The sequence below is a fragment of the Lepidothrix coronata genome, unplaced genomic scaffold, assembly GCF_001604755.1.
Source record: "Lepidothrix coronata isolate B3197 unplaced genomic scaffold, Lepidothrix_coronata-1.0 Scaffold12, whole genome shotgun sequence".
Taxonomy (NCBI): domain Eukaryota; kingdom Metazoa; phylum Chordata; class Aves; order Passeriformes; family Pipridae; genus Lepidothrix; species Lepidothrix coronata.
Genome location: NW_016690192.1, coordinates 3044074 through 3070919, shown reverse-complemented (window position 1 = coordinate 3070919; position 26846 = coordinate 3044074). Strand labels below are relative to the sequence as shown.

Here is a 26846-nt window from a genome sequence, read left to right as displayed (position 1 = left end):
CTGGCTCATTCAGCCATTCCTGTCCATGGGCTGCTATTGGTCAAGTATGTCAGGAATGTCCTTTGGCAGCGTCCTTGGAGCTACGTCATGTGTGTAAAGCGGCGTCGGCGTGGATGGGAGGCTGGTCTGGACCTTGGAACAAAGTCCAGGGAAGATTCTTATTCTTCTTTCATTTTAGAGCTGTCCCAGCGCAGGTAGTTTGTAGAAAGGTGGGGTGATTTGCAGTGGTTGTACAGTCTAAGTGTAATACACCAGATTCCTCAGATACCTAAACCTATTGTTCTTCCCTTTTAAAAATCATTCTTATCCATNTATATTGCCACTTACATGCTAAATCACCTACCCAGCTCTGAAAGGGCATGAAATTTGGCCAGCGTTATGCTGTGCCTGGAGTTTAGAATTCCCCACATTATCACAACTTTTCATCTGACATTAAAAGCAGCAAAAAAAAAAAAAAAAAAAAAAAAAAAAAAGCAAGGTTTTATTTACTGTGGTCCCTGCCTCCAGATCTCCTATCCTGACATCAGTTAGCATGCATTTGGAGCTGGACTGTTATGTTTGGCATTAAAATGTTTGGGTTTTGTTTGTTTCTTGTCACTTTAAGGTATCAGATGAAGTGCCAGTGGGTTTGTATCTGGGACAGCTGTGTCAACTTTTTACTTGTAGTCCAACACCACAACTTAAGGGGAGAAAGGCAGAAAATTCCAGGTGAACTGGTGAGTGTGTGGCTTTAAGTACACTGTGTGTGGACCAGTGGACATGGCATTTTTTATATGCTGGGCTGTTTTTCAGTGGGTTTACAGGCAGAAGAGAAAAGGCCAGTCCTGTGAGTTAGCACCCAATTCATTCCTGTCTGTTGGAGGTGGGAGAGCTGAGTAACTTGACTGTTTGAACAAGAAGAGATTCACAAAACTTGTTTTGCTAAAAAACAAACTTGACTTTTCAGAACAACGTGAAAATGGACACAATAATCACACACTTTTGGTAAAAGCAAAATAATTTCTTCCTGCTATTAAGCCCAACAGCACACTGGCTTTGAGCTGTTCCATTATCACTGTGAAGAAAGTTCTCATTTTCCCCTGGAGTGGTTTTTGGGTTTTTTTCTTCTCTGGAGAGGTGAGTCTCTCTACCAAAGACTTGTTCTGTGCACTCTGGTCAATTTTTTAAATGCTGTGGGACCATGCCATTGAATGAAAGATAGGATCTGAAGAAAGAAAAGAAAGATAGGATCCAAATTGCCAAGATGGATCAGATAGATGCAGCGATGCTGTGAAGAGAGCAGAGGGCAGGACAGTGTCATAGCAGGCCAGGGGGAGAGCCTGTAATGCCCAGGTGCATTTTTGTGGCTCAGTTTGAGGTCACAGCTGAGGTCAGGACTGGCCCATCAGGTTGGCACAGTGTCTCTGAGGCAACTAGAGATAATACAAAATACTCCTCACAGATGCTGCTGTGGGAAAATACCCTTTCAGCCATGACTGCAGGAACATACTTTTCCCTTCCTTTTTTCTGTCCGATGCCAAGAATGTTTTATATGCTGAGAAAACTGATATTGATGCAGGGGGAGAGGACTCTAAGAAATGTTTGCAAGCTTAATTAAGGCTTGAACCCAGTGATCTGATTAATTGCCTTGCAGTGTGTGGATTCAACGTGCAGGGAAGGCCAGCCTAGGGGAGAAGATGATTTTACCCAGAGGGTCTCCTCTGTTGGCCAGATCTTTTCTGTGCCCTGATGGAGGGTCATTTCCTGTTGTCACTGACATTGTTTGCCAAAGATGGCTGCGTGTGGCTTTTAATGGTGAGTGCACAAATGTGTCTGTGGTAATCCGTTGGCGTAATCCTTTGTGGCTGAGTATGTCCTGCACGTTGTTGCTGTGCCAGGGCATGCTTTAACTAGAGCCTGCGGGCTGTACTCTTATGTTTAAGAGCTGTGATTTTGTCATGGTAAGTTTTGATGGAAAATCATGTGTTAGTTATGGTGGAGAATGTCAATGGAGAACCAAACAAAGTAACAAAAAAACGGGGTATGTTTTGTGCTGCCTGACACGGGGTATTTAGGTGCACGGACTTGGTTGATCTTAAGCAGAACTAGGTTCACGCATCAAAATCAGTATCACGTTACTCATTGTACACAGGATTCAGAGGCAGAAGGATTATTCTGTACCCTCTTTATAATTTCTTTTGTCACCATCCCGGGTTCTGATTTTAAAATCTTTTCTGTTCAGTGGGCACAGTCTGCCACACGGGTTGCTCAGCGTTTGTTCTGCTTCCTTTGTCTTGCTTCTTGTGCTGCTCTGTTTTTCTTCGTGACCCCACAGTGAAAGCAAGATGGTGATTGCAGTTGACCCTGTTGAGAACCAAACTGCTCTATTTGCTTACCTGCAATCTCCCCACACCCTGTGTTTCCCTGCCCTCCAACCCAGTCAGGCTTTGGCCTTGTTCTCCCAGAGGCTGTAATTCTCTTCTTTGTCACAGAATCATAGAATGATTTGAGTTGGAAGGGACCTTAAAGATCATCTCCAAAGAAGGGTTTTCGTGCTGAGAGCCTCTCTATCTTTTCAGCTGCATTAGCTGGTCTAATAGAAGGTACTGTTTCTCCCAACAAACCTTTCCTTACTGCCATTAGAATACATGTTTTTATTTGCAATGGAAAGTTGAGGTTGTTTTGGAATTCTTCTGAGGAAGGAGAAAAGGACACGGCTTTTAAAAAAGTGATGGTAGCTTTTTGGAAAGTTCTAATCATTCATTAAATGAAAACGTTCATTCTCCTTTTTAAAGAACTCATTGTGGTCACATAGATTACCGTGAAATCAAAGCAAGTTTGCTGCAGAGCTCATCTCTTGCACAGAAAAATAAACTGACTCTTTTTTTGCCAATTATGAGGTGACGAGAGAAGAAATGTAGATTAATTCAGAATTCCCAGCCTGTATTCACACAGAGTATCATTTGAAAAAGTGTGATGGAAGTCTTTTTCAGAATTCTGTATGAGTAAATGATGGGCCAAACCAGGCCAGAATTTTGGAATAAGAAATAAGCTGTGATGTTCTGATGTGAAGGTGCCGGTAGAACTGGAATAAAAGCAACAAGATCTTCTTAGTGTTTGGAAGTAGAGTTGTGGAAAGAAAGTTCTCTCCAGAAGAATCACAAAGCAGTGTGGCCTGAGACCAACGAAAATGAGCCTTTCCTGTCCAGCTGTGTGAAGAGCCAGGCTGGGACTGTTCTTACCTGTGGAGTGCTCACTCAGTGCAAAGATCTCAAGGTGCTTTAGAGAATTAAGGCCAAAGAATTGGGGCCAGAGAGACTCAAATACAAGCCAGAGAGACACGAATGCACTTACTTCCACGTTTTGTAGATGATTAATGAGTGACAGAGGGGACGTGTGTTTAGAGTCTTGCTCTAAGTTTGGAAATGAAGTATTGTACATACTCAGAGCAGAGGCTGTACATTGCTTGTGCCCTTGAAATAACCTTATTCCTCTGCACCTGGAAGTTGTTCTCCACCCACAAAACCCAGTGGGCCTATTTAAAGCCAATTCACAGGTGTCTGAAACTTTACATATAGAGGTGTGAGACTATTTAAAACATATGTGCAGGTGTTTACATTGCAAAGTGCAGGAGCAAGTCCGTGCACATCCAATTTAGGTTTCATGTTGAAAGACATGGCTACCTTAAAGGAAGTCCAGGAACAGGTGGCAAGGTTGGCATGTTCCCAACTATATCAGAAAGGAGATAAGCCATACTATAAGGGCCCCATTTCTATGCTGCATAAAGTATATTCTGGTTGCTTGTTTGACATTATTTCTTTTCAAGCATCTAGGAGAACATTTCAAACCTAGAGATGCATTAGCAAACTACCTGAACATGTGTGTGTCCAGCATTCTCTCCAGTGTTCTTCCCTGAAGTTTGTGATCCTGACAAATGCCAAGCCTGGCACCCCAAGGAAGCAGAAGCATTCCTTTGTCCTGCTTCAGAACCAAAGTGGACAGGCCAGGTATTCAGGCATAGCAAGTCCAAGGCTTTCCAAACCTCAAGTGACACACAGGACCCAGTTATGGAAGAGAGTGATTATAGGGAGTAACAGCCCTATACACCTCCTTTATCCCAGTTAATCTCTCAAGTTAGTCAGAGAAGGAGGAGTACAAATGCCCTGTTGTCTTAAATGCTTGGAGTTTACACATGGAAGATACAGGAATGGAGACAGAAGCTTTCTTTGGGTTTGGAAATAGGTTTGCAATAGCCTCCTGCATAGCCTCTGTCCCGGAAGCAAATAGGGCAAGTCCCAGCAGGAACAGAGGCTTCATTCCCTCACCTCAGTGGGAGCTGGGAGAGCTGCTAAGGGTTGGCTGTACCAGAGCTCACATGAACTAAGAAGCTCCAGCATCTGGAAAGAGCCCAGCACATTTTAAGAGGGGCTGCACAAGGGCTTGAAGTCACCCAGCACCTTCAGCTCATCACCCCTGGGTGCTCTCCAGAGCCAGAAGGTGTGGATTCAGCCTGCAGATGTAAAAATGAAACCCAGGGAGGTTTGGTTGGGGTGTGGCCTGAGTTCTGCCTGTAGTTTTGGGTCATCTCTGCTTGATTTACCCAATCTGCTCTGGCCCACGCTTGCCTCAGACTCCTCATTCTGAACCCTTAGCACAGGACTCAGCAGCACATTTCAGGACACAACTCTTGTGCCTGGTGCTTTCTGCAGAGATGGGATCTGGGAGCGTCAGGGCTCCAAGAACAGTGATAGGAGGCATAAACAACTTGAAAAACAAAATAAACTCTTGCTATCAGTCACAAGGCGAGCTGTCCAACACAACATTGGTCTCTGATTTTATATTTAATTTTAGAAGCTGAAACTAAATGTTTTAATTTTATATTATTCTCAACATAATGCTAATTTGCTCCAGATGTCCACTCCGAGCTGAACGTTGCCATTTTGCATAGAAAGCATGTGCGTCAGTGATTTATTCCAAATAGCTTCTATTTTACTGCATTTCATTTTATTCTGAATGAAGTACTTAACAACATGTTTCTCTTTAAGAATCTTACTTAATCATATGGATATAATTTCTTCAATTTACGTTTTCAGTTCTTTAGTGTGGTGGCCACAGGGTGTTTCTTAACCTAGGCAGATTAAATGCACATGTTGAAAGCTGCTTATATTTGATTTTGAGGCACTTTCATTTCAAAGTCCTTCACGTAAGGTACAGAAGTGATTGTGGTTTCCTGCTAGGTTCTGGGATGGAGGTATAACTCTCAGGAAAATCTTGCAGATACCTTCTAAATGTTGGATAATCGTGCATGACAATAACATAATTTCATTTCTTCCAAAACTGTGGTCTACCGAGAGTGTTTAAGACTGTTTTTATTGGGGTTCAGGAAGAAAAGAGATTTAATTTTCTTGTCATTTCTGGGCTGCAGTTCAACATTTCAATTTAAAACCTATTTCCGTTGAGTTCCCTTTCCAGTTTCCCCTCAAAAATATTATCTTAGAAAATTTCTTTTATTCAGTTATTTTCATATTTATTTAGCAGCATATTAAAAATTTTGTGAGACAGTTCAATATGAAACCTTTGTTGTTTGAGCCTGGCTCATTCAGCCATTCCTGTCCATGGGCTGCTATTGGTCAAGTATGTCAGGAATGTCCTTTGGCAGCGTCCTTGGAGCTACGTCATGTGTGTAAAGCGGCGTCGGCGTGGATGGGAGGCTGGTCTGGACCTTGGAACAAAGTCCAGGGAAGATTCTTATTCTTCTTTCATTTTAGAGCTGTCCCAGCGCAGGTAGTTTGTAGAAAGGTGGGGTGATTTGCAGTGGTTGTACAGTCTAAGTGTAATACACCAGATTCCTCAGATACCTAAACCTATTGTTCTTCCCTTTTAAAAATCATTCTTATCCATATAATCCCTTTTCCTCTCACGCTTTTAGACTGCAACCTATACAATGGAATCTAAATTTCAGGAGGTCACATCATTTTCAATGCAGGTTATTCCCACCTGAAATAATGTTCATCTGTATTCATTTACATCTTCTTTTTGCACCTCTTTTTCAAGCTTAGCTTTTTCAGAACTAACCTTGCTGTTATTCTACAATTGTATTAGTTTATTACACTGAATTGTTGACACAGCTGGTAGGGAGCTAAGTGCTGTGGTTTCACACAGTAAAATTTCAGACAATATGTGTAGCACTTCTTTTTCATATATATCATTTGAAAGCCATATGATTCACCAATATGTGTTATTGTTATCCACCCATGTGGGATACAATCTATTTTAAATTAGTGAAGCGACTTGCTAAACTCCCTGTAAACAATAAGACTGTGGGAAAACATTAAGTGCTATTCAGAAAAGAACATTGCTATACTGCCTTTTATCCAAAGGATCCCACAGTGCTGTAGAGAATGGAGGGACCAGGCACTGCTGCCACGCCGGCTGCTCTTCAGCAGAGCTCATCTTCGTCTTCACCACAGGCTTTAGAAGGAGCTCCAGCACTTAAACCTAGAGCAGGGTTTGGTGGAGAGCAGAACCACCCACACTAGTCCAGCGTGCTGGGGTGTAAATCCCCATGGGTGAAGAGCAGCAATAGACTTGGGGGTGTTTGTTAGCAAAATCTTGATTTAACATCCAGTATAATCACTTCCCAGGTTGGAGTGCATCAGCCACTGTACCTGTTGAAGCACTTGGTGCATGGAAGTGTGAGGTGACAGGAGCACCTCAGCCTCTAACAGAGGGCACCCCATTGTACTGGATTTATCTGAGGGAAGGAGCTTAGATATGGACCATTGCTAGAGCTCAGGTGGAGCACAGCAGTCATTTACAAAGGGCAGCAACAGAACTGTGTTCCCTGTCTCTGTAACACGGCCCTTCCAACAGTGCAGTACCTGACCAAACCTAGACACTGATTTGATTTAGGCAAGGCCAGAAAACTAACTTCCTTTAAAACAGGTGATGTCTTTTTCTAGGAACATTTTTCTAGGAATAAATCTCTCAGATTTTCCTTCATGTAGTGAACGTGGCCAAGCAAGACGAAATGCAAACACTGCAAGGCTAAAAGTAATGACATGGGGTAAAGTGAGGATAAGTTCCTTATTTGTAGGAAGAGAGAGCGTTCTATCAGAAAGAGATTATCCCTCTCCATGTTGTTACCCTCTGGCTCTGTGTCAAGTCACCCTGTGGGATTCTGTTATACTGTGCCTGGAGCGGGTCTGTGGGTGAAGGAGGGAGCCACGTCCCTTGGGATTCTGCTCCACAACCAGGGCACAAGGGAAAGCAGGATAACGTCACCAACCCTGCAGTGACAACAAGCTCCCACCACATCGCAGTCTCTCTTTCCCAGTGGTTCACCAGCAACTCTTGAGGGGCTCTTTGCCAGAGCTCAGCTTTACACATGAGGAAGTGTCAGGCATAATCATTTTAGCCCTGAATTAGAGGTTGAACCCCAGTCTTCACTTACGGATAATCAGATTGGCCCAATATGACACAGAAAAGACCAGGAGCCTGTCTGAGCATGGAAAATCCCACTGAGTTGTCTACTCCCTTGCCAAGAAGAACCTTGGAAAAATATGTATCTTCTTATCACGTGTGAAGATTAATCCAGTGTTGACAATTTCATGCAGCTTGTCAATTTGCAGGGATCTGATCTTTAGAAGTTACAACTGGAGATAAAAGCTCCATTATGTGCTTGTGGAAATGAGCACAGGTAGAGTATGAGAAGGACAGTAGGTCTTAAGACAAAAAAAAATCCCCCCATCTAAAATGGGAGAAAACCCCAGCAATAAAGCTACATGCTCCATGAAACACATTCAGTGAGAAAAACTAATGATTTATGTTGAACCACCTACAAAAAGTTGTATTTGCAACAAAAACCCCGCACACAGATGGGTGGAGAGTTACCTTGGTGCTATTTTTCATCTTTCCTAAGAGAGAACTTGGATGTGGGGGACTAGTTTAGTCAGCTGTAGACAGTGATTTCCAACTGTAGATCAGATTTCATCCACAGGATCCTCCTCTGTTTGATCTGCCAAGGACAGGAGCCACTCTGTAAGCTGTGATGACATGTGACGAGCTCTGACTGTAAAATTTATTTATTTATTGGTCTTGACAAAGTTGAGAGCTGGGTTTTCCAGGATTGAAAACAGCTAGTAGTCAGGGGGATGAGTGGGAAGTTAGGATGGACACTCACTGTTGCCAGATGACACCGTATTTGTGACACACGGGGTTTGGCTCACTCTGGTCCCAAATCTTCCTGTGTCTGGGGACAGACGGAGCACAGACCTATCCCGGAATGCCCTGCCTGTGGTGTGTTGCAAACCCATCCTGTTCCTAGACATGCTGTTGACCTGTTACAAAAGGCAGCCTGGACTATGTGTGGATCTTTCTCTTCCTTTACTGGTTCATGAAAAATATGAAATAAAGAGGGAAGTTTTTCATTTTGCTTTTCCATATAAATGTTTGTTAGTGAATAGATTCAGAATATTTCAATTACAGTTGATTTTAGTGTCTGATGCCAGTAGAACAGCTAAAGATTGTTTGCTTAATTCCTGAATGTGTGCATTGTTTTTAGCAACCATTTTTAATTTACATGTTTGTCCTGCCTCTTCAAATCTCCCATTGGATTCAGAATGTATACCAGGGCAGGCAGCTTCTCTGCCATCCTCTGTGCAGATGTCTCTCCCAGAATCAGGAAAGTGCCCTGCACTGGGCACAAAAGGGTTGCTGAGTTCCCCAGCATGGATGAATGTCCTCTGCTGAAAGAGAGCGCTCAGCACATTACAGGGACAGCTCACAGAAGCAGGGTGTGTAATTTTTAATAACTGGCATAAAAACCCTCAGTGACATCTTTAAAATATAAATGCCTTTTCTTGTTTCTTTTATTTCTTCCCCCCCTTATTTTGCCTTTTCATCTCTCCTCCTTTCAATTCCATTAAGCTTCATTGTACAATAATATATCGCAGTGGACTTTTTTCAATTATGTTTTTGATTTTTTCCTCCTTGTTACTATAAAACTCCAGATGTTTTGAGACTTCATGGTTCTCTGAATTATTTTTTCCTTTATTTTAATCTTCTTTTGTAACATGCCACACATGTGGTATTTTGGCCTTTTAAGATGCTACGCTATGCTAATCAGCCATAAGTTTTGAGGTAGATGTTTTTTCTTTTTGTAATTACTTTTTCTTTCCTTGTTGCTGTTGCTGTCTCTTTATATTTTTCTTCTTTTTTTTCCTCTTTTTTTTTAATTTTTATTTTTTTTACCCCAACTGGTTAGTCCACATCAACCATAATGTATTCTGCCTTTGTTCTGAGGCTGCATTCTTTCTTTATTATTAATTAATTTATAAACTAATCAATATCTAATATAGATTAATTTTTAAATTAATGTGGCTAAAATAGGGACCAGAATACAAAGATGTAGGCAGGGGTGTAGGACAGAATTTCATTTAGGTTTCAGCTGAAATAGGTGTAAATAGGTGATGTTAGATGCAAACTGGAATGGAAATGTTTCCTTGGAAAGTGAAGAAAGGCAATGACTTCCTGATCCAGAGGAACACGTTTTTGAAGTACATGTAGGAAACTATATTTTTTGTTTAAATAATCTAATAGTACTGGAGGGAAGCATTTTTAATTTATTTGTGGTTCTTTTCTGGCACAGCTGGAGAGGGTTTTTAATTGATTTTGTTCAGTCTTAATTTTGCCCCCCAAACAAGCAGATCTGGCTTCAGATATTAGAGCAGAAAATCTTGGATTGTGTGTCGTCCTTTAATTTCAAATAGCTTGTAAGCTATTCAAAGAATCCCAAATAAAGAATAGTTTCCCAGTTACATCTGAGGAACTAAAGGGGCTGACATGGGGTGTCTTCTTTGCTCATTACACGACCCTATGAATTTTGCATTTTGTTCCTTAAAATGTTGCCTCATGTAATGTTATTTTTGCCTGCAAGCCATAATGCTGCATTCAGTCCAACTGTAATGAGGTTTCAGAAAATTGTTTGCTTTCCAAATGACATATTTAGCAAAACCTTATGGCAAAATCTGTGGCTGTCATGCTGCTGATAATAAGATATCCCCGACTTTCCTCGTTCATTCTCATATGTTGCAGCAAATAAATGCAAGTACCTCTGTTTTGACAAATGTTTATCCTTCTGCTTGATTAAAGAAGGATTACTAAAAAGGGTTTTAATAGTAGCAATGGGGTCTTGTGAAAAGGATAGGATGCTCTGACAGTTTCCCAGATATTTTGTGTTTTGCTGGAAAACGTATGGAAAAGCTCAGCTTGCTCCCCGAAGGGCCTGACTGGCACTAGAAGAAATAAATCTGTGAATATTTCAGTGCTTCAACCTACGTTCACCCCATTCAGGGGATGTTGGCAGGCAGGTGGTTGGTTCTGCAGTCAGAGAACTCTGTGTGTGGAAATCACCTCGTGTGTAGGATCAGAGCTGGTGACTCATGACTTAAATAAGCCTGTTGTTATGTCCTGTGTGGGCCAGGTCTGCATTCCTTGTGCACCCCTAATTCCTGATACTGCCAGAGGGGTTCAGGAGTATTGGGGGCTCATAAAATCCATAAAATTGAAATTAAAGAGACAGCCTTTATAAAGTCTTGTTTAATTCAGTGGCGCTTGCTGATCAAACCCCTCCTCCAGGGTTTTCAGTGTATTCCTATTTCCCAGTTTCATGTTAATTGGGAAGTGTACAACATGTCTAACAGCACAAAAAAAACCCAGGCTACCGGTGTGTACTGTGTGTTGATGTCAAATGGTTGGCTGTAATTGCCCTAAACTCCCACAATGTGAAGGATGTGTTGCATTTATACTGTGGCTTACTTTTCTAGGTTCTTCTTTTTCCTGTTCTGAACCTTTTTATCTTTTCTTCTCTTACACACCAGCAACTGTACAACAGTCTGACAAAAGCCCTAAATGCTTTTTTAAAAGACAAATAATAAAAAGTACAAGCAATTTTCCCTGGGATTCAAATGAAATAGCATGTGGAGGTGTCACTTTGCAAACATAAATTGTTCAGGCTTTAAAAATAAAACCAAACCCAGAAATTGGCAGGTCCTTTTCTGTTACAGGTATCTTCCATTTTATTCTTACCACAAAGGGGGAAAAAGCAGGTTCTGACAATTTAAATTGTAAATTTGAATCTGGCTAAATGAATTGGGATTCTTTAGGATGCGGAGATCTCGTTCCTATGGGTTGCTTTTAACATAACACAGCTAGTTCTGTTGAGTTTAATAAATGAGTCATGTTACTCGTGCTCAACTGTTTGCAGGATGAGGGCTTTACATTGTAGCTACAACAGCAAATTAAACATTAATCTAATAAGGAGTTAGCTAGAAAAGACAAAGCACCAAAACAGATATTTAGGTGCTGGTGTTGGGTGGAACAACTCAAGTGTTTAAGTTCCTGACCTTAGTTACAGTTTGGAGCCCCACAAGGCCCCGACATTGGCCCCAGTGTGCTGTGAAACCGTGATGCTATTTAAAGAGTGGTCTGACTGTTTCCTCCCCTCCAGAAGGGATGCTCAGCCTCACAGGATCCTTTTTCTCATAACATGTTTTTCAATAAAATTTTCCCAATTTTGTAATCAGTTGGGAAGAAAGAACATTTCACAATGTTCGTAAGGCTTGGGGATGTTTTGACCAGACATCAGATTTCCTATTGATAGCATGGAATGCTTTGGAATGAAATGTTTTGGGTTTTCCATCTGTAGGCTGTCTGAGATGTCAGCAGCCAATATGACCTACTCTTTCCCTTTTAGGTCTATAAATAAAAGGCAGCTTGTTTAACTGATCTTGCAGTGGAGAGCAGAGGTGTATATTAATGAGCTTGCTCTAATGGCACACTGGACCTATTTAGCACTACAACTGTGAAGGCTTCTCTTTTTCAGTCATAACTCATTTCCTAAGAAAATGTCAGTTATTGCTTCACCCCATGGTCTGAGCTGGTTAGTTTATAGTTTATTTCTTCTGATCTGTACCACTGACAGATATTCTAGACGTGACCGTGATTAAATATGCTTATAAAAATGGTAAACATTTGATAATATAAACCCTCTTGGGAACACACTGTTATTTCTGCATGGCAGCATTCTCAGGTGCATTCAAAGTATAATCTGGAAGCAAAGAAAAAACATTTTAAGCAATTACAGTTATTAGATTAAATTGTTTTGTTAGGAAGATTGTGATGTGTTTAGATCACTGTGAGATAGTTCAGCGTTTTCATAACTATGTCTTTTAAATGCATGAGACTGCAGCAGTGATATTTCACTGTAAAATAAAGATAACATATATTTCCATGTGGTAGGGAACTAATTTAGTCCCATAAATTTCTACAAGGTATTTTTCCCCAGTAGAAGCCCTATTCTGAAAGCAGCAGTAGTTATAAAATCCAGTAATGCATCGTGCTCTTCCTGTAATCATGTGGCATTGTTTTGTGTCTGTGCTCGGATGTGTGCAGCATAGCAGTGTCTGAAACACATGAATGATTCACAATAAAGACAAAAGTAGTAATTGCAATATAATTATTATTTTTATTGATGAACTTATTTAAGAGCTCTGTTGACATTTACAGACTTTTGAGGATCATGCAGTGTTTGTTACAGTTATCCCAGGCATCAAATGTCCAAAAAATGTTTAAGATTGTAGGATTAAGCAGTGACAGATTGGGGCCAGATGTCTGGGAGATACCATAAGTGGCCTTCTCAGTTGGTAAAAGAGCTCTTACCATCCTAAAGCCCTTTCAGAACTGAACATTTTTTCTTTGTAGTTGAAGCTGAGGCACTTGTGGGATGGCTGAATGTTCCTGGGGGTTATTTGAAAAAAGGAATGAGCACCAATTTCTCCAGGAGTAGTTTTATTTAGTGTATATATAAATATACACTACACTCCAAGTAGCAAGAATAGGTGGAAGGGTTAAAAGAGTTGGTGAAAAGCAGTGAAACCCAAGAATTACCTTACAAAGTCATCCTAACAACAGCAGCCCAGTTGAAGTTATCTTGTTCTGTGCAAGTGTACAGTTGGAGACACCTCCACTTCAGGGAAGCTGTGCCCTTCAGGGAAAAACTGCAAGGAATACAGTCAGCAGATCCAGCAGGAAATAAAGGAGGTGAAATAGTATTTCCTGGAGTCCTTTGAAGTGGAGACCTTCCTGCAGCTCTGAGTGGATTCTCTCAACCCCACCCTTCTCAGCTCTTTGCACCAGCTACTTTTTTCCCCCTTTTCAGGACTTTCATCTTCACCTTCCCCTCTTCTCACCACTTCCCAGCAAGGTTCTTGCCCCCACTCCTTTTCCATTGATTTTCTTCCTGTTTCTCCAACCTAACCTTTGCCAACCCTGCCTCCTTGAAAATCTGAGAGCTATGAATTTGCTGAACTCTGCTTTATTTGTCATAGACTTCAGCATATTTGAGCATTTCAGATTGCTCTGTTCTGAATCCTTGTCAGATTTTTAGTGATGATTAAGAAGAAAGCTTGTTTCTTTTGAAGCCTTTTGGGGCTTGGTCACTTCCAAACTCCCCCGCCTCCGTGCACCAGCTCAAGTGTTCAGGGAAGGAGTTGTGGCCAAACAAAACTTTTGAAGACATAGACTGCACGTCTCCAGGTGACTCTGTGGATCTATCTCGATAGCTGTGATGGGGAAAGACATAATATACACATATCAGATAGTTGTCTGGACACACAGACCCAATATGCCATTCAGACTGACTAAATATCTGGCCAGGGCAATAAAACATGTAGGGCAGTGAAAGCCATAGTGATCCTGTCATGTGTGAGTGGCTGGGAAAGGCAGAGATTTTCCAGGAACCCCTCTGTGGGCGTGCCTGTGTGTTGGAGCGCATTGGTGTGTTCAGTTTGTAGTGTGCAGAGCTGATCTGCATCCCATGGCAGGACACAGCCTGAAAAATGAAGTGCTGGCTAGGGAATCTGGATCACTTTGGTCACTGTGTTGAGGTACTTAAAAAACACACTGGTCTGAGCAGGCTATGGTGGAGTTTAAATTGCCTTTGGCAGGCACAGAGAGATGAGACACCTCCAGGTTACAGTGTCTTCGAGGCTCCACATGCATCCAGTCTTCCTTCCCATCCCTCTGCCTGCAGTGCTGGATACACAACAGTCAGGAGGCTGCATGCACTGATGTGTGTAAGAGGTGTGTGTGTGACAAATAGGACTGGCAAAGTGGTCATTTCTGTGGTGCCATCTGAGGAACCATGGGTTCCTGGAAAGCTGCTGAACAAAATCTTGACTCAGCAGAGGGAAGTGACAAAGCACTTGCTAATTTTGTGAGAGTCTGGATTTTACTCTTCTTGAGCAAGAATTGTATAAAAAACTATGGCTTCCAGAAATAGTGGTTAGAACGGGCTGCCCAGAGAGGTTGTGGATGCCCCATCCCTGGAAGCGTTCAAGGCCAGGTTGGACACGGATTGGAGCAACCTGGTCTAGTGGAAAGTGTCCCTGCCCATGGCAGGGGTGGAACTGGGTGATCTTTAAGGTCCTTTCCAACCCAAACTGCTCTATGAAGATACACCTACCTTCTTTCAGAATGTTAGCATTGATATGAAGGTTTTTATCTGCATAAGACACTAGAAGATCTGCAGTGCCTTGAAGCTGCATTAGAGTGGGCAAAGTAATGCATCCCATCACACTAGTCTTGTGCATGTATTTGTTCCCTGTGTGTAAGTATCTGAGTGCATTTTATGGGTTTGCAGGTGTGTGAATGTGCACACACAAGTATTTGTGCTCACCCTGAGGGAGTTCCCAAAGCCCATCCTCGGGACAGTGCCTCCACTGCAATTGCCTGTTGTCTGTAACACTGAAACTTAGCAGTGAGCAAGGCAAAACACCCTTCCCTTGGCCTGCTAGTAGCTGGAAATTTTACTTATTTATTTATTCAGATTTAACTTGAAACAGTGACTTCTGTTATGAGCGCTATGCAGTGTTTCATTACGGAGCTCCCTAATGAAACGGGTGCTTAAGAAGTCAGAATTGCTCAGGTTACTGGTTGTATAAATGCAGAGAACAGCTCTGAATGATAGAGCTAGTAAAGAAAAGGGTGCAGAATAACAGCAGAGTTCCTTTGGATTGATCTTCAAATAGATCAGGCCTTCCTGTAATCGTCTGTGCTCATCAGCTCCAGTGTATTGTATTTCAGACACCGGAAACCAGGTTCTAACCTGCCACAAATAGCTTCTCTTGCTCTCTGTCTGTAGCAGCTAATTGTTATTGCCCACAGTGGCTCCTGTGCCAATTAACATCTCAGAGGACTCATCAGAATACTTGTTCTTTTCTTTAAATTTTCTGTTCTGACACTGTGTCTTTAAGCATTCGGTACTTCAGACAGAACATGTGAGATATTTATAACCCTTGTATTATTACTGAGCTACACACCATGTCTTCGGTGACAGATTAAATGAGCAGCACAATATGTTGTGTTTCATCCATAAATTTCAACAGATGTTTGAATGTTGGTTGATTTATTGCACGTCCAACTTGGATCTTACACTGTTCTCATTGTGGCTGCACATGGTTTATTTAATAGTACTTTACAGCAATTTTTTTTTATGATGTTTTTTAGTTTGAAGGGTGCAACAAGGCATTTTCTAGGCTTGAGAACCTCAAGATTCACCTCCGGAGTCATACTGGGGAGAAGCCATACCTGTGTCAGCATCCTGGCTGCCAGAAAGCTTTCAGCAACTCCAGCGACCGGGCAAAGCATCAGCGAACACACCTGGATACCGTAAGCATGATTTCATACTGGGACTTGCACAGAGCTTTCAGTGGTCCTTGTGCACAACTGGTTCTGCAACTGGAGGAGGACTGTGCCTTTTCATGAGGAGAGCCTTAGAAAATTCAGCTATAAGCAATAGTATTTTGTTTTGAACTGCATGTGCTTTGAGAAATGAAAAAGCCTTGATCACAGGCAAATTCGTTTGTGTTACTCATGCTGAGGAGTAAGTTACGCAGGAGTAAGTTACTCAGCAAGCTCTCCCATTGTTCCTGTTCCAGTAAGAGGGGCAGCAGCACAATAAGGTATAACGTGAGTGAAAGCTGAGTCACTGCTTCTGCACCACATGTGTGTCATTGTCTCGCTTCCTGTCCCTTGTTGCTTCAGTGAGTGTTCTGAATGAATGCAAAAGCAGGTCAGACCTCTCAGTGGAAGGTACATGCACCTCAGTTTTGGACAGTAATTTTGTAAAAGTGAAAATACATCTGTCTTATAACTATATGAAATTTGTTAAGTACCCACCATCAGAATTAACTGTGAGAAACAAATTCTTTTATTCTGTACAGTGTCTTGGGCTTCACTAAGATGAAATCACCATAGTATAGGGAAAGAAAGTAATGAGGCAGCTTTGCAGATGAGTCAAATCCTCAGCATAAAGCTTGTAAAGAATAACAGAGTTGTTCCTTTGTCTTTTTCAAAGAAGTGAATATATGGTTTAACGTTTGGCCAAGTGTTTATGGGGCAGAACTTTTGAGTTTAATTGATATTTACTTTTTAAGCAGTTACACATTTCAGACAGTGCAGCATTAAGGAATGTCTAATGTACATTATGCCTTGCAAAAACAAACAAGTAAGAGAAGCGAGTCAGTCACATTTTCCAAACCAAAGCACACTTACAATAACAATGTTTTATTTATTTGAAAGTCAACCTGAGATATTTAAATTTGTAATTAGTTCTAAAATGCATCTCTTTTGAAAGTGGATATAGTAAACTGAGTGCAGTTTTTAAATATAGCTGCTTGAATCTAATAGATATCATTTTAATAGCCAAAGGCACAAATGGAATACCATTTATTAGCTTTGAGAGAGAACTTAGGTGGTTACTAAAATGAGCAAAAATTCTTTGTATGTGTTATCTGTGTAATATTGAAGACAAATGCCTTAACTTTCTATTTTCTTTTCTTCTCCCTTTATCTCTGTCCTTATTATCTGAAATGCTCATAAATCAGGAAAAAGGTACAGTAATCATTTTCTACTAACTTTCTTAAATATCTAAAAATATCCTCCATGCTATTCCTTTGCAGGTTCTTTAAAACTGTTTCTGTAGTCCTGCACACAGTAACTAACTTCCACTTACCTGCTTTAATTAAGCCCTGTGGTTTAGCTCAGTGTATTTTGTGCTTACGTGAATGTGAAAAATAGCAGAGCTACAGGATGGTGCTGCTTCAAGGGCTGCACAAAACAACTGCCTGGAATGTCAGAGCAAACAGCCATGAACCTTTGGAAGGGCAGTCAGATTTTCATCTAGTTTCCCTATCACTGAGTTGAATGATTTTATCACTAATTTGAATGACATCAGTGATTTGAAAAATACTCTGCTGGGTTCTCTGCTAAGGGATTTGTTAAAGTTTTCCATAGTTTTTCCTCAGGTGTCAGTTCTCTGTGTTCCAGACACTCTCAATAAATCTCCTTTGCCCTGTAACTTTCTGGGTAGGTGCTGTGTTAGCCTGTAAGGTCATGAGTTGGTGAATGATTCTATTATTCCTTCAGAAATTTCCTGCTGGCTGGACAGAGCAGCAATACTTATTCTCTGGAGGTACTTATAAAGAAAGGGGGTTTATATAGGCTGCTTATTCCTTATTGAGTGCATTTGGAATTGGTTTTAAAGCTTCCCAGTGTAGGTCACTCCATCATTTATCTTCTCCAAAAGGAGGATCTGTAAATCATTTTACTTACTGGTGTACCCTAGTTTGATTGAATCTCTACTAAATCATCTGGAGTAGATCCTTCTCCTGGGCAGGAGAAGAACAAAGGGGACCTGTCTGTCCTTGTTGGTAGAAGGGGCATGTCAGCACTCCTCCAGGAGCAGAGTGACTGGTTTAAAGGACCTCACAACCACTTCTCCCAAATCCAGTTGGTTTTTTTCTCTTCTGTGCATCCTCTTTCTGAAGCCAGGGGAATTAAAGAATGTGACACTTAGGTCATGGCAAACCAGTTTTCTGCCTTTGAGAAGACACCAGCAGGATTTACTAGTCCTGGTGAGAAGGCTGAGGTAGTGTTGATAGGTGAGGCAAGAAAACAGAGGAAAAAAGAATGTTGCATTCAACTTTAAAGCTCCATGAGCTGTGCCATGCAGCACTGGCACCTAAGTCAGTGGGTACTTAATAAAAAGTGCTGAAGTACCTTTGCTCACCTTGACAATTGCACCTTCATTTGGAGTTTGTAACCCAGAGATAGTGTTCCCTTTGTTGGGAGTAGGCAGAGATAAGAGAAGAATTTTTTAATCAGTCATTGGGACTCCAGAATCAGCGGCCAAATTAGAGCATCCTCATTTTTGTATTTTTCTTTTATTTTCCTATGAGAAGAGAGGACTGGAACTGCCTGTTCAGACTCAGGTGGTTTTCCCAGGAGATAGTGCTGATACTGTGCCACATAAAAGTGACAAACTCTGCCACATGCCAAAACAAGATGGAAAGGTCCTCCCAACAAAATCAACAAGAGTGGATTTTTCTTTCTGTATTGATTTGCTCACATGTTAATGTTTGATGCAGGTTGTTTGGTTAGGAGTTACAAAAGGAAAGACATTTCTGTTGTTATTCAAAAGAGAAACAAAGTATGAATGAAACCAAACATGTGCTGTGCCACAAGTTTTGTTCTGCTGCATATCATATAACCACAGAATCACTGAGATTGGAAAAGGCCTCTAAGATCTTTGAGTCAAGTGGTTACCCCAGCACCACTGTGTCCACCACTAAACCACGTCCCCTAGTGCCACATGCACGCAGCTTTTGAACACTCCAGGGATGGTGATGCCACCATTTCCCTGAGCAGCCTGTTCCAGTGCCTGACCACCCTTTTGATGAAGAAATTGTTCCTTATCTCCAATCTAAACCTCCTCTGGTGCAACTTGAGAAAGTTTCCTGTTGGCTTGTAACAAAGGAGCAGTGCCCAGTCCCCACCGGGCTCCACCCTCCTGTCAGGGAGTTGTAGGGAGCGAGACAGTCCCCCCGAGCCTCCTTTTCTCCAGGCTGAGCCCCCCCAGCTCCCTCAGCCACTCCTCATCACACTTGTGCTCCAGACCCTTCCCCAGCTCCACTGCCCTTCTCTGGACTGGCCCTAGCACCTCAATGTCATTCTTGCAGTGAGGGCTGTGACGACCCACCCTTAAGGGCTTCTTTACTTTAAGGAGGCATATAAGGGTGGGTTCTCACAGGGGCCCAGAACTGAGCTTGGGATTCACGGTGTCTCACCAGCCCCCAGCAGTTGTAAAAACTGTGTAAATCAGAACTCAAACCCTGAGCTTCCATCTTTATAATTATACTGGGTGATCTCATCATAATTTTGTGTACTGTAAAGGCTGGGGAAAAAAAATAATGCTCTCAAAACCTATCCAGTTACACCTCACTAGCATTTACCTCAGCCCAGTGATGTACATCCAACACTCCAGGTGTGTCAGGTGCTCTCGGTGCTGGCAGGGGGTGCAGCGTCAGGGCTGGCAAACACTCTGTGTCCCCGAACCGGCCGTCCTTGAGCACCCTGAGCTGGCTGTGGGCATGCAAAGGGACATGACCTCTCTCCTCTTCCCTCCCATGCACAGAAACCCTACGCCTGCCAGATCCCCGGCTGCTCCAAGCGCTACACCGACCCCAGCTCCCTGCGCAAGCACGTGAAGGCTCACTCGGCCAAAGAGCAACAGGTGCGTAAGAAGGTAAGACCTGCCAGGCAACAAGGGACACATCTCCAGACCTCCTCCATAGAGTTATTTTTAATTTACCTTGAACTTATTTATTTTCAGATCAGAGTTTTCCTACGGTATCGCTAGAAGAAAACTTTAGTGGAGTTAATTTTCCTGTTGGTTTTTAATCACTGTTGTTAACCAGACCACCTTACATTTTTGCACTTTCAGTTTGCCCCACGCTTTCTCTCCAAAAATTTCTTTCCTGTTCGTGTTTCATACACAAATTCTGCTGTCATTCACATAAAATGTCCACGCATTGAGTCTCTGCAATCAACACTAGCTGGTTGTATTTACTAAAATACATGTTGGCTGATCATCTTAAAGCAGAAATGAAACTAAGCCAGGATACAGTGGAAATGTAGAAAAGAAACACTTGTAATAGATGAGGATGAAAACCCCACACTTTTCCCACCACATCTGTATTTTAAATGCATTTATAAATCACTCCAAACCCAAACTGCTAGTTATGTTTTCACTACTATTGGATTCAAATAAGTGTTTTTGTGGGCTAAATCCCGAACTCATTATTAAATGGGGATGCTTGTGGGCACCAGCCAAGGTTCAGAGACTGGTTTATTACACATTTGTACACACAGTTTGTAAAATGAGGGCTGGGACCCCACAGAGCTGGTCCATGGCAGCGCAGACCACGGGCACACTCCAGGCCCAGGAGTGGAAGGGAACGCTGGCCTTGGAGAGCAACTACAGTTAGTTCAATAAGCAGCACTGATGTCTCCCCCCAGCTGCCTCAGCACTGCCAAGAGCATCACAGCAAGGCACGGTTAAAGGAGGGAGGGCAGAGCAGAAAGATAGCCTGGCAGGATAGAGCCAGGGAGCAGCTAGTTTAGAAAAATGCCAGAGGGAAGAAGTGGAAGTACTGGAGAGCAAAAAGAGGAATGTGGAGAGAAGAGACAATAGGAGAACACAGGTGACCTGAGCTGCAGAATCTGGAGTGAGCCATGGAGGAGTGAGAAGGATCTGAAAAAGCCCTAATTCACCTGCTTGAATACAACTGTGGTGAGGTCATACAGATCTGTCCTTGTTTCCACCATGGCCCTGCCTTATGCCCCTTCCTTCTGCTGCTCCTCTTACAGTTTTCACCAGTTGGAACTTAGGGTCCCCTTTCTCAGGACAGCTGTTTGTGCCCTAATTATCCCTGTAACCCTTCTCTTTGTCAGATGTGTGCAGCCTGAGTAACAGGTCCCGGGGATCAGTGTCCGGAGCTGTGCACACTCTCTCAGATACTAAAGAAACACTCCTTGCATGCTGAGCTTTGTGCCTGGGAGTAACACTGTTCATCCCAGCACCATCCAGGTGGAACCAAGTCTTGTCTCTGCTCCAGTCAGAACTTTTATTTAGCCTGGCAGAACTGGAAAAACTGCTTAGTTTTCCATCCCAATTTTGTATTATCAGAAGGTTCCACAGGGTGTGCTGTGCACATACATCCCACACCACAGGTCACAAGATTCCCAACACTTCCCTAGATTAACCTTTAGGTCATAATGAGAGTAAGAGTCAGAATGCCGTGGCAGTAATTGATTAATTCTATGTAATTAAGTCCATGTAATGAAAGTAAAAGTCAGAAAGCCATAGCAGTAATTGCCACAGAAAGAAGTTGACTCTGGCACCAGAGTCTTTTGCAATAGCAAGATCTTTGTGACAGGAAGATTTTGATACATGAAATTCTCATCAGATTGTGGAAAGCAACCGTGCTCCCTGTTTCAAAGAAGAGAACTTCCTCATTTTTCCTTCCTGTGGTTGCTGGCATACTTCCAGGGGGACAAGGAGGAATATTTCCTGATACCAAACCTGGATATCATTTGTTCGGCTCTGTGTACTGGGCTGAATGCATTAATGTGTTACCACCCTTTACACCTGGTCAAAGGGACAGTCCCCACTGTCACACCCTGCCACCTGCTGAGGCCTTGTTCCAGTTCTGTGGAGGAAGGTGGAAAAAAAGAAACCTAAATCCAAACTTCGCGTTGAGGGGCACAAAGTACTTCCTGCATCAGCAGCAGGAGCTCTTAAGCACAGAATCAATACAGGACAAATTTGGTGCACATCAACTGCAGACTTAGGCTGGTTGGATGTACCAAGACGTCAGAATATCTAGGGATTCTTATCACTTAATATCCTGTCTTGAGGAATTTTCCTGTGTGCATACACATACCCTCCTATAGACTTATCAAATCTATCTTAAAATTACATTACTCCCTTGCCTCCCACACCTTATTTAGTTAGACCAGTCTAAATCTGCACTCTGCCAGTGGCTTGAAATCATCTTCAGATTTCCTGTCTCATTTATCCATGATAACTTTATGAATACTTGATCCCATGTCTTTTGTCCTCAAAATTAAAAAGCACCTGAAAAAGCAGCAGATTTAAACTGCCTTTTGGTCAGACTCTCTTAAAAGGGATCAAAGCAAATCTGGCTCATAAAGAAATAAGAACACCCAAAATATTTCACTTAAATGTATTATGGGAAAAAACCCCACCACCTTCCACAACTAAGCAAATGTCAGTGTTACTGAAATGGTGACAGTGTGCTTTGGATTTCGGATTGAGGAAAAATGGCAGAAAGACTGTTTATGTTCACTTGCTCGTTTTTGGTTGTACCTCAGCAAAGGCAGTTGTCTGTTGGTATCACCTTCCCAGGAGTTCTGAGTGGATGTCACTTAGCCAAGAAAGAAAGCTTAACAGGCTGTTCTGCCAACATGTCTTGGTTGAGATATGCTACCAAAATGTGCCATCTCTGATACAAAACAAAATGCCTGAGCTTAGAGTTGTATCAAAGGAATCCTGAGTATTTGGTTCATAGCTGAGGGGATTACTGCAGTGGTGATATCTGGTTGTTCTGAAAGGCTTTACAAGAACAAAACAGGAGAAAGTTAGCTGTTAATTTAGTAGTAGTTTAATTGGCTGCAGATGCACTTTGTGATCCAAATGTCAGATGTTTATCTCGAACCCACAAATGGCTGTAGAGCAGAATTGTAAATAGGTTTGCCTGGGCCCTTTATTTAGAATAACCAAGCCCAGGGGAGATCGGTATGTGAGGCTGTACCCGTAAGGACAATAACTATTTATTAATGGCTGTAGAACATGATGGCTGTTTGTGTAATGCGAGCACTCTGTTATGACAAAAGCTTGGCAGCATCAGCATGTTTGAAAGAGAATTAGAAATGCTTTTCTTTCTTAATTCTCCTCTCCTGCTGTTTTTAATATGATCGACATTGTGGTTTTCAAGAGTTTGCTTCAGACACTTTTGCCAGAGCTTTAATTTACAGGGAGCGCGGCTGAGACATCGGTGGTACCTCTCACACATCACTGACAGCCCCTTATTCCACCAGTTCTAATCTGATAAGAACAGACGCTTTTCTTTCCCTATCAAATGTCTTCCTAAGTGTCACAGTTAGAAGGTGATGCAATCCTTTTGCCACAGAACCCAGGAAACTACAGAAAGCCTGAAAATGTGCAGTTCAATTATTCAGGAAGGTTTGAAGAAACACAGGGTACATTATTTTACGAAGCAAAGTGTTGTTGATTTAAGATTAGCACACTTAGCTTCTGCACTTTAGAAAACCAAAGTTATCTCTAATTAAAAATACCAAGTACTAGATACATCCTTAATTACACTGAGTTTCTAAGAATGACATTAATTCCTTCTATATATAATCTTTAAGGAGACATATGAATTTAATTAGAAATAATTTGATTTTACTTTGAAATAAAATGTTTCTTTTATCCTCCTCTTGTAGCTAAAGTCCTGTACTGATATCGAACAAGACGTACTGAGTGAATGCTTAGCTATGCAACAACTCCACACATCTTCACAGCACATTCTGGATGGGAAGTGTGGTAGAACTGTAGGTCCTCATGATTTAATTACAGGTAAGAATACTCCTAATAAGCGTGGTGCTTAATATGTCATATAACAGAGGACTTAAAGAAAAGCTTATGGGTCTGATTTGTCACTGTGGAAGATGAAAAAAAACCCAGACCAACAAATAAGATGAAACAATGTTGTGAGTTGTTTACTAAGGCCTGACTTTTTTTTTTTTCAGCATTAGTCAGCCAAGTAGCTCCTATTAATGTCACATGAAGGGGGCAGCAGCCCTGCTGAAAGGGTGTCTCCATCCATTTGTGCTCTTCTGAAAGTTGGCCTTGGCCTTGGCAGAGTGCAGGTGCACGAGCTGTGCTAATGCCAAGCGAGTGCTCCACACAGCAGGAGGGTTTTCTTCGGGAGCTGCAGGAAGGTTGATGAGGTTGTGTGTTATCATGCACTGTGTGATTGTAACAGATGATATGGTGATGTGTGAATGGAGAGAAAACTTGAATTGGAAATGTCAAACCTTGTTTTAATTATCTTTCCTAGTTTTCAATCTTTCTTTCAGTCCTCCTCTCTTTGTTGTGGTTTGAACAAGAGCTGGCCCCTTTCAGGGACTTCAGACTGCTCTATACTTTTTATAGGAAGAGAAAAGGATGCTTCCATTCCCTTCTGTGGAAAACAAGGTCTAGATTCACAATATTTGAACCCCAGCAGAGGATCAGGGATGTGCCATCTCAGGTTCTGTGTTTAGCCAGCACTGTAATTGTAACCTGGCTTACCTAGGCAAGAATCTCCTGCCTTTTTTTTTGTTTCTTGCTCCAAATCTTAAAAATAAAAAATGCATCCTGATTGGCATCTCCTCAGGTTGCACTAAAATGTTGGAATATAACTGCTGAACAGAATGGAGTAGAAAGGGAAATACCCCCTGACTCTGACATGGTTCCCCTGGGAGTCTGCACTCACAGTGGCTCCTCAAAAAGTGGGAGAAAGCTGCAGAGACGTGGAGGGATTATTTCCATTCTCTGCCTGTGTCACCTGCACTGTGAAGGTTTGTGAGGGCAGCAGTGGCCTCTGCTCTCCCCTTGAGAGTCCAATGTAGCTGAATCATGGCTTGGCCTCCGGATTCCAGGCAGGGCAGGAGAGAACAGTGACATTTCCCTGAGAACAGCCTGCACTTTAGGATCCTCAGAAATAACCTCAGTTTCCAAGTGACAACAATAAAACAGGAAAAAAGTTATTAGCTTACAGATAAACAGACCATCCCTAACTTCTCAGTGTCATTTCTAAGAACCTCTTGTGAAATTAAGGATTTTATCTATCCATAACTCTGGCTTTCTCTGATATGATTTCTGTGCTGATTATATCAATCCATCACCAGGATGTTTTAAAAAACCTGTAAATCTTCCCTGATACTTCATTGGGTCACTGCATATGAGACCCCATCACGTACACACTATGAAGAAGTGCCAGGGAAAATAAATCAAGATTTGAAAGGCTGTTTTACGGTGGAACAGAAGTTGCTTCGTAGTATGTGTAGCACAGTTCCACAGGCAAAACTGTTCATCTGTCATTATTTAGGGCACATAAGCCAAAGTGCTGATCCTTACAGAATTAAAGCATAAGGACATTCCTGCTGCCACCTATAGTCTGCAGTGATTGCACATGTGCTCTTTCAAATAAGCAGAGAGACTTTGGAGAAATCAGCTATAATACTGTATATAGAGTCTATGGATAAATACGGTATATGATGTCCCCATGATTCCACCACGAAAACGTTCGTGGTTTGGGTTTTTGTTTTGAGTTTGGTTTTTGTGGTGTTGGGTTTTTTTCAAAGAAAACACATTATTAACGTGCAGAGCTGTGGGCTTTAGGGATCATTTGGATTCCTGGAGAATTTCAGTTTTGCCTTTCTCCAAGTTAAAGCACATTTTAAATATGTCAGGGATGAAAGCCCATCACAGAAAAAAATGAAATATTGAAAAAACTCCCATCCCTCGTGTCCGACTTCAAAGCAGGTTTGTGCTTAGGACTGGGTAAGACAGTGAGCAGAAGAATGTTTCTGCAGTCAGAGAAACCCATTGTTTGCTGAGATCTTCCACCTTTTCTCTCCCCATAACTAAGATGCTTCATGGCTGCACACATTGAACTCTGGCTGTGCCTGAATCCTCATATCACTCTCCCTGCAAAGGAAGTGTCTCTGTGTAGGCATTTTCCTTGGGCATGTTTTATTATTATAAAATTGAGGGGGGAAAAAAGACTGCTAGTCACAGATGCTCAGAGTTCTGTTCTGGCCACAGATGTTGAGGTTAAAGGCCAAGCCATTTAAAATACTGATTGATGACATATATTTACAAGCTGAGGTGGTCAATGTGTGAAGAGGCCCAAGGTGCACAGGCCTGGCATGGGCTGCACTTGCAGGAGTCCCTCATAAGAGCTTCCAAAGGCTTCTATGTGACTGCAGGGACTCAGAATATTAGAACTCAGCACTGAAAAAAAAAGGAAGAAAAACTGTAAAAGAAATGAAATTTTGGAAGTCTTGATAATAATACTGAGACTGGATTAGCAATTGCACTGCTCCCCTTGACTTCTTCCATTGTAGGGGCACCTGGTTTCCTGGAAAGGGGGATCCAGGCAATAAAAACAGCATTTCTCTCCACTCAAACAACTCTTCATTTCTCTTTGGGAAGGACTTTGTACAACCCATATCAGCAGATGCCTCCTGCTTCCCTGAACAAGACAGTTCACTCTCTTTTCTGATAAACATCACTGCCAATATTTCCTTCAAAAGCACCATCTTTGGGCTTAACAGCCATGAACGTACCATTAAGGAGTCATGGGACCAGAGTGACAGCAACTCCAAACTTTGAGTGCATTAAGTCTAGAGCAGAAACATGTCAAACTGGATTCCAGTAGCAGCATAACTGGCTGATAGCTGATGGATTCACAGGGCCCATGGCCAGAGGAAAGTCTGTCCCTTGAAGGCAGTAAAGTGAATGTTCTGTTGGAGTGCCCTTGTTTTGCACTGTGTAAGATAAGTAACTTTGAACTTTAAATAAGTACCACTTTAGTTCTCCATGACCCAACAGAAGTGAGTAATGTGTCCTTGCAGACACACACAGAATCCACAGTAAATCCCATCTTCCGCTGTGTGTGCCACATAGCCCTGGAAGTGCTCCGGAATGACAGGCAGACACCCCATGCAAGTTCAGCAAGTGAACAGTTGGGTTGATTCTTTGACTATGCTGGCTCATGTTTTGGCTTCCCCCCTATCCAGGAGCTTCAGGGGTGGATGCAGCCCCCATCCCCAGGGCAGGCTGTGCAGGCTCAGCCTCACTCCAAGCTCCAGGAGCACCATGGCTGTGTCTG

General features: G+C 42.1%; 1 protein-coding gene across 4 annotated transcripts in view; it reads left to right on the top strand.

Annotated features, from left to right (window-relative positions):
* GLIS1 (GLIS family zinc finger 1) overlaps positions 1-26846 on the top strand; it is a 204542-nt gene that overhangs the window by 154356 nt on the left and 23340 nt on the right. For 3 of the 4 annotated variants that reach the window (XM_017805331.1, XM_017805330.1, XM_017805332.1), the window contains 3 exons: positions 15547-15708; positions 19514-19624; positions 23410-23542. In XM_017805331.1, coding sequence (XP_017660820.1) covers positions 15547-15708; positions 19514-19624; positions 23410-23542 — 406 coding nt within the window. The remainder of the gene's footprint in view (positions 1-15546; positions 15709-19513; positions 19625-23409; positions 23543-26846) is intronic. The other variant, XM_017805333.1, reaches the window with a different exon arrangement.